The sequence below is a fragment of the Aristolochia californica genome, unplaced genomic scaffold (assembly GCF_029961685.1).
Source record: "Aristolochia californica isolate CCGP_79_NKW_82.1479 unplaced genomic scaffold, dmAriCali1.0.hap1 SCAF_2, whole genome shotgun sequence".
NCBI lineage: Eukaryota > Viridiplantae > Streptophyta > Magnoliopsida > Piperales > Aristolochiaceae > Aristolochia > Aristolochia californica.
This window is the reverse complement of record NW_027181881.1, coordinates 44,870,420-44,878,658: the sequence shown is the minus strand read 5'-3', so window position 1 is coordinate 44,878,658 and position 8,239 is coordinate 44,870,420. Positions and strand designations below refer to the sequence as shown.

The following is an 8,239-nucleotide window of genomic DNA, read 5'->3' as shown; positions in this document are numbered from 1 at the left end:
TATTTACCTAGTAAAAGTTTGTTTCAATTTTTTGTATCTCATTACATAAATTTTATCGGTTCTTGTTCATAATCTTGATCTTTTTCAATTACCTATGTAATTTTACAAGTTCTTAAGTAACCTTGTCCTGATTTCGAGTACAGTTTTACTAATATATATTATTATCTTTTTAAGAATTTGATAGATTTCTAACCCGTGAATAACTAGTTGTTTAAAAATAGTTATTGCTCCCACTTCTTCCTCAACCAATAAGTTCGGTAGTTCAAGTTCAAGTTGAAAATATTTAAATCAAATTCAGTTTTAACAAAGACATGTTCGAAATTGGATTCAATGTCACCACTACAAGACCCATCGTGACCTTAATCGGTGGTGGTGGACTGATCGGCGATACGTCTAAAGCATTTCCTTTGATGCCGTGTCAATTCCTGATAGTTGGAAAAACCCTTTGAAAACCGAAACGGTACAAATGAGGTGGAACGGGTAATAATTAAGAGCCACTTGGTGGAACCATGCTGATATAGTCAAAGATCGCTGGCTAGACTTTCCAAACTGGTTGAAAGTCGATTGGGACAAATCCGTGTATAATATTTGGCTGACACATGATCTCCATTTTTTGTCCGACATTTCAAATGAAATGGGCCACAGGACAGATGCAATCAGTACCTTTCCCACATATTTGTGCCCAAACTTCAAAATAACACTACGTGGTGAATGGGTGGTTTCGAACCGAGTCGGTCCGGGTTAAAGTTTAATTTGAACTCGGTTAAATTTTTGGGTAATTTTGAGTTTGAGTTCGATAATAATTTTAGGCTTAAGACAAGATTCGGTGAACATAGGTTTACAGGGTTCAAGCTTAATGACGAAAAATAATGGAGTAAAAAATATGAAAGAGAGGCATGAGTGGTGCGTTTCGCGTTTTTAATGTAACCAAAGCACCCCCCATCTTTCACTTTAAATCAATAAAGCTTTGACATGATTCATGACCCAAATTCGTAATTAAGTGATTTAATGAAGAATATTTGTCAAGTCCACTCGATTGGAATCTTCCTTGAGCCTGCACAATTATGGGTACTTAAAAAATATTATTATTTTTATAAAAGGGAATATAAAAACCAGCTAAAAATAGAATCTTTGAATAATTAAATATATTAAAAAATAATTTTTTTAATAATTTAATTTAATATTATACAAGACTTCTATGAATAAGAGATAAATGAATTAAAATAGAAAAAGTAAACCCAAAAAATATTATAATTAAATTTATTCATATTTCACCTCTGACTCGTTCAAAAAAGACAAAAGAAATGTCACCCTTAAAAAGCGATCATGCGCCTACGTGACCCAACTAACCTAACATGCAACCTCAAACTTGAAATATGGCTCGTTAAGTATTACAAGCCAAACTCGACTTATTAGCATATATTTTTTTTATAAAAATACTTTTTACTCTAATTATTTTTGTCAATTCCCTTTTCGATTAGTTGATAATTACTCTTGTTTACCTCAAACCTAAAAAAAGATTGATCGTTATAACCCTTTTGGGTCTCTTTAACATCTAATATTGTTGTTTGCTAATGAAATAAATACTATTGATAAAGGTGTTTGCTCTTTCTTTTAGTATATTAAGCTAGTTATTATATAATAGTGTGTTTTATTGCAAAGTCTTGGACTCCTTTTGTAATACCTTGTAATTCAATAGTACTAAAGTCATCATAATATTTTATTTATTTATTTTTTTAATTTTATTTTTTATTTTTGAAGTTTTAAATATAGGTTGTAACTCGAACCCAACTTGAACTCCAACCTAAACTTGGTTAAAAATTTTGGGTTCCAATTTTATACTTAAGATTGAATTCGAGTTCAAACTCAAGTTTAAAGTATTAAGATCAAACTAAACTTGAATATATACAAGTTTTAAACGCCGTTTTCTTCTTTCTAATCCTTTTTTTTTTTGGATTTTTTTATTATCGTTTCTTTTTCGAGACTCCCAAGACCCAACCCAGTTTAAGCCCATTATGAACCTAATGCCCCATCTGCACGCGCGTCTCTTTTATCGTTTGGTTGGCTTCTCCGCTTCCAACCGCAAATTTCTGACTCCTAGAACTACTTACCTAATGCCCCCGGCCCCGAGTCCAAAATGGGCCAAACTTCTGAAGTGGCCCATGACGTTACCGGATCTTGTTACGGGATAGTGAGGCAATGGCGGTGTTCTCAACAAAAGAACGCCTCATGTGGGGCCCTCACTCGTGACAGATGACGACATTTTCGATGCCAGTCGTCTGCGCTTTTCTGCTCCCGAAGTCTCCTTCGCCCCTTTAAAACCCTTCTTCAGCCTGCCATTTTGTTGTTCATTCGCCTCTGTAAGCCCCATTCCAGTCTCTTCTTTTGTTCTCCGGAGATCTTTAGCAGGGGAGGATGTCGGCTTACCGTGGAAAATACGCTGGTAAGCTCAGTTTTATTCTTTTTCTTTTTGCTTATTTCATTATCGAGATCGGTCATGTGATCTTTGCTGGGATCAGTCGTTCATGAATGTTATGTCATGTATTATCTGTGATGTTTTTAGCACTAGACATCTACTCAAAATTAGATCTGCGGGATTGAGACGTAAATCTGTTTTTATCGTTTATGTTTGTTTTCCTGGAAGTTTATGAAGGTCGGTTGCGATCTGAAGATGTTTCAGGGATCTTTCAGTAGATATATTGTCTCGATCCATTCGAGTTTTCTCTTGTTTGATGAAAAGCTACTCTTTTTTGTTATTCTGAGTTTTCCCTCATCGTCCGCCCTTTTCTAAGGGGTTAGAACCTGTAGATCACCAAAAGGAATGAAAAGGCGGCATGAAGTAACTTGTGATATCTTATTTTGCTTTCATTTTTTAGGCCGATTTCCCTTGCTCTGCCTTTCGCGCAAGTTCTCTTTTTCTGGAATCGCGTCCTACAGAAAAAAAAAATTATGCCCACAAAAAAGGTGGTTATTTTACATGTTTCGATTCTGATTATTCGCCATCATTTGTGTAATCGTACGTCTGCTTACACCTGTGTGCTATAAATACGGGTGCGTCGCTGGTGTGTGAGATTTGGATTTCTTTGCGGATCGGAGGTCGAATGCTTGATTGTACTTCGGATCCTTTGGAGCATTAGCAGTGTATGAATTCTTTGCATGGTTGTAGTTGGACTGACAATTTTTTTAGCATAGTTTGACTGATGAAAACCATATGGCAAACGGACGTTTATGAGTGTACTCTTAATATCCTACTCTAGGTTCCTGCAACCCAGTGGCTTATTCTTCTTAGACCCAATACTCCTTCAGTCGGATTGTGTTTTCGTGATCTTGTGTGGAATTAACGGCTTTGTTATATCTGTGTTATATGAAACATAGCTAACGCTCTTGGAACAGGATAGTTTATTTTCCGTCTGTGTTTTAAAATATCTCCTGCCTCAAATGAGCAAAATTTGCTTTGCATGCCTCTTGTAGTAGAGTTTTTCTACAAAACTTTTCTGTGTACTGCCCCCTTTCATTAACACAAGTGGTTTCTGATCTTCTCGAAGCCCATTTACATGCCCTTATCTTAATCTTTCCTGTGGTTGAATGAGTTTAAAAGGTTTTCTGATCTCCATCTTCTTCTAGGCATTACATCATTGGTGCCTATCTCAGTTAGCCGACTTTCTTAGTGTTCTTTTCTTGCAGACGAACTCGTTAAGAATGCTGCCTATATTGGCACTCCGGGCAAGGGTATTCTTGCTGCTGATGAATCTACCGGCACTATTGGCAAGCGCCTTGCCAGCATCAATGTAGATAACGCTGAGTCTAACCGCAGGGCCCTTCGTGAGCTCCTCTTCTGCACTCCTGGTGCTCTTGACTACCTCAGTGGTGTGTTCCTATTCGAGGAAACCCTCTACCAGAAAACTGCCTCAGGTAAGCCGTTCGTAGATGTTCTGAAAGAAGGTGGAGTCCTCCCTGGTATCAAGGTCGACAAGGGGACTGTTGAACTTGCCGGTACCAACGGCGAGACCACCACCCAGGGCCTCGATGGTCTTGCCCAACGGTGCCAGCGGTACTATGCTGCGGGAGCACGCTTTGCCAAGTGGAGGGCTGTTTTGAAGATTGGCCCGAACGAACCTTCGCAGCTTGCAATCAACGAGAACGCCAATGGATTGGCTCGCTATGCCATCATTTGCCAGGAGAACGGTCTGGTACCGATTGTCGAGCCTGAGATCTTGGTTGATGGACCACATGACATTGACCGCTGTGCTGAAGTCACTGAGCGCGTCCTTGCTGCGTGCTACAAGGCCCTTAACGACCACAAGGTGCTCTTGGAGGGTACCCTCTTGAAACCCAACATGGTTACTCCAGGTTCGGATGCGAAGAAGGTGGCACCTGAGGTGGTGGCGGAGTACACTGTTCGTACTCTTCAGAGGACAGTTCCTGCAGCAGTCCCAGCCATTGTGTTCTTGTCAGGCGGTCAGAGTGAGGAGGAAGCAACCTTGAACTTAAACGCGATGAACCAGTACCAGGGGAAGAAGCCGTGGAGCTTGTCTTTCTCATTCGGGCGAGCTCTACAACAGAGTACACTCAAAACCTGGGCTGGCAAGGAGGAGAACATCGACAAGGCCCGGGCGGCGTTCCTCTCCCGCTGCAAAGCAAACTCGGAGGCAACTTTGGGCAAATACAAGGGAGATGCTGCCCAGGGTGAAGGGGTCTCTGAGAGTCTGCATGTCAAAGGTTACAAGTACTGAATAGTTTTTCTTTTCCCTTTCTGTATTATTACCGGTCTTAGTGAGAGAGGTGAGACTCTCCTGTTACTTTTTTTATTCGGACTTTTGGTTGTTCGGAGGAAAAAATAAGTTTTGTTGCATGAAGGTGAGGCTGTGTTGGTTAGAGATGCAACTCTGTTTCTCCAATATAAATAGTGTCAGATCTTCTAGTGGTTAACGTCTGTTGTGAACAAGGCATTGGGTTGATTCGAGGTGTTTGAAATGTGGTTCTTTTGTTAGTCGTGAGAGGACTAGGACCGATATGTCTGTCTTCCTGTTCTCGTTTCCCCCTTCTGCTCTCCTTTTGGCAGCTTTTTATCTGTTTGGGTGAAGAGACAAGTGGTCCCTCTTTCCCTTTTATCTATCTCGAAGTGTTGGCTCCCTCCTTCTCTATTGACACGTATAATGAAGGAAGAACAGAAAAGGCTCTGTCACTCTTCTATATGAACAAACAAACGAAGAAAGAGAATGATGCAGCGACTCCTTCCCCTTTCTCGTCTCTCTATTCTTCTCTGGGAAGGGGTAAAAGAAAAACAAAAAAAAACTGGTGATGAAAATTCGTGAACACAGAAGAAATTCTTTTTTTCTTTTGTTTCTAACGTACATAACTGATAGCTCTGAGGAATATATGCTCTATTTAAACACAAAGCCTGGAATTACATTAAAAACTAACAACAAAAAATATATTTATTTTCGTATAACTGGTAGCATAAAATCCAAGACTATCTGAGAGTGATTTGTTTTTGAGATATGCAGTGTCAACATTCCAAGATATGATCCGAGAAATGTTCTATGCGAGTACTCCAAGATATTTTATGTTTTGGAACCGAGATATGCTCAATTAATTTGTTGAGTTTTCCTTAACTAGTCAAACAACCATTTTGGGTTAAAGTTGTTGTCATTGATACCCCTTCATCCTTCAATGTCTCTCCACTATTGTAGCATGAATTGTGGGAGTTTTCAACATTATCACTTCGATAGTTACACTCAGCCTTATCACTCTCTTGAGTCCCACAATTCACGCTGAGATGCTAGGTTGTGCCAATACCCTCCCTCAAACTGTGCCGATGTTGCAGGCAAAGTTAGGTTCAAAAACTTCTGAGTGCAACCTTTGAAATTGGTTTGGTGAAGAGGTCTACTACTTGCTTTGTAGTGGAGATATGTTGAGTGATGAGAAGTCCAAGTGCAACTCGTTCGCGCACAAAATGGTAATCCAACTTGATGTGTTTACTACGAGCATGAAACACCGGATTTATTGTCATGTGAAGAACACTTATGTTATTGCAGTAGAGAGTTGGTCTAGATGCCAATGGAATATGAAGATCTTTAAGGATAAATGACATCCATGTGAGTTCAGTAGCTGTATTTGCCATGGTGCGATATTCCGCTTCGGTGCTCAACCAAGAGAACGTATGCTATTTTTTTGCACACCTGGAGATGAGATTTCCTCCAAGAAATGTACAATATCCAGTGGTTGATTGCCTTGTAGTGGGACACCCCGCCCAATCTGCATTAGAGAAAGCACAAAGATCAAGTATTGTATTGGAACTAAAATGCAAACCTATGTCAATTGTGCGTTTGACATATCTTAAGATCCTCTAAACCATTTTTAAATGCACAAAAGAGCATGCATGAACTGTGATGCATAATTGATACTATATGAAAGATCTGGTCTAGTGAGAGTCAAGTATTGTAAAGCACCAACAAGTCCTCTAAAATAACTCGTATATTCTAGCAAGACAATATCTGATGAGGTCTTGGTTTTAGCTTAAAGAGGTGTGCTCATAGGTTTGCAATCAACTATGTTAGCTCTCTCAAGGATGGTTAGAGCATAGTGAGATTGAGATAGGTTAAGACCATCAGGTATTTGAGAGATCTCGATGCCAAGAAAGTGATGAATTTGGCCCAAATCCTTCATAGCAAATTCAGAGCTCACGACTTGAATGAAGGTTGATACAAGAGCTGTGGAGGAGCTTGTGAGGATTATATCATCTACATAAAGAAGGAGAATTAGTGTTCCAAGGTTAGAGTGAAAAATAAACAAAGATGGGTCGACTAGGCTACAAAAAAATTCACATTTACGAAGAAAAGTACTAACCGATCAAACCAAGCACGAGGTGCTTATTTGAGACCATAGAGAGCCTTTTGAAGCTTGCACACATGTTTGAGATGTTGATCCCATTCTTGGAGGTTGTTCCATGTATATGTCTTCTGAAATTAAACCATGAAGAAATGCATTTTTTACGTCAAGCTGACGTATGGGTCATTTTTTAACAAGATCTATAGTGATGACCATTTGAATAGTTCCAGGTTTGATGACTGGAGAGAAGGTTTCGGTGTAGTCCAGACCATCCACTTGATTATACCCTTTTGCCACAACACGAGCTTTAAGACGATCTAAGGAACCATCGGTTTGAGTTTTGGTTTGAGTACCCATTTTGAACCAATAACATGCATGTCCAAGGTGCATGGAACAAGCTTCCAGGTTTGATTTTTATGCAAGGCTTCGAGTTCTTCATCCATTGTTGTTTTCCACCCTGAATGAGCTAGAGCAACTCATATGTTTTGAGGTTCACAAGGGATACTGGCTGAGAATATGGAGGAAGTCAAGGCATATTTTGGATTGGGTTTAATGATCCCTCATTGAGATCGAGTGATCATAGAATGTGAAGGTTGTGTTCGTGGTGCTTGATTTTGGTGAGTATGGGATTGCAAGCTAGGTGGGCTGGGTTCGATGTCAATACCAGAAGTGTTGAAGGACTGCTCTGACATTCCAGCCTGCAAAGGAGGTGATTCTTGGTCAGAATATTGCGGAAGCTCCATCTCAAGTTCAGGTTGTGAGGTTTCGTTTGTGGAGGATTGTGACTCATTGGACTCAGGTGTAGTCCTGAGCTGCTGACTTCCATGCAGGTTTGAGGAGGAACCTGTGACAATGTTAGAGACCGACGTGAGTAATGGTATAGCAGGTACTTGACTTGAACATGGTGGTGTTAATATTTGGGACTCAATTTCGACAGTATGAGTGGAGTTAGTATGAGGCAACCATGAGTAAAAAATGGTTATAACATGTGATGTAGGTGGTACAATGCTTTGGTTCCGAGTGTTTTTAGAGTTGCAACTTCCGGAAGTTGCAACTGCCAGAAGTTTGAGACCACGTTAATGAGAAAACCGTTTCTCATAAAAACGGTTAACATTCTCCCACTTGGTTCAAACTTCTAATATAATCTTAAACCCATCGATAATCTGAATAAGTAATAAATACATGAATCATGACGATAGGTCCTCTAATGACGAGTATTATCTTTCATGTATTACTATGTATGTATTACTTATACTTTATGAATAAACCCTATGTTTACTCTTGGTCCAATACAGATGAATTTTCTCAAAATTAAAGTGCACATAAATATGAGAAAAAACATCACATTAATTAAGAATTTCACTGAAATAACATTGTTCATACAATGAAAAATTTTACATAATGGAAC

The 8,239-nt window shown here is 39.4% G+C and overlaps 1 protein-coding gene across 1 annotated transcript; it reads left to right on the top strand.

Moving 5' to 3' along the window:
- Positions 1–2,328: 2,328 nt before the first annotated feature.
- LOC137955475 (fructose-bisphosphate aldolase 1, cytoplasmic-like) lies at positions 2,329–4,929 on the top strand. Its single transcript, XM_068802427.1, has 2 exons — positions 2,329–2,443; positions 3,685–4,929. The coding sequence occupies exons 1-2, from the start codon at positions 2,416–2,418 to the stop codon at positions 4,731–4,733; spliced, it is 1,077 nt and encodes a 358-aa protein (XP_068658528.1). The 5' UTR covers positions 2,329–2,415; the 3' UTR covers positions 4,734–4,929.
- The last annotated feature ends 3,310 nt before the right edge of the window (positions 4,930–8,239 follow it).

What these genes read in the sequence shown, in the direction of transcription:
- LOC137955475 (XM_068802427.1), top strand. Translation starts at nt 2,416, where the DNA reads ATGTCGGCTTACCGTGGAAAATACGCTG. An exon ending in TTACCGTGGAAAATACGCTG is followed by an intron (nt 2,444 to 3,684) that starts GTAAGCTCAGTT and finishes CTTTTCTTGCAG; the next exon opens with ACGAACTCGTTAAGAATGCT.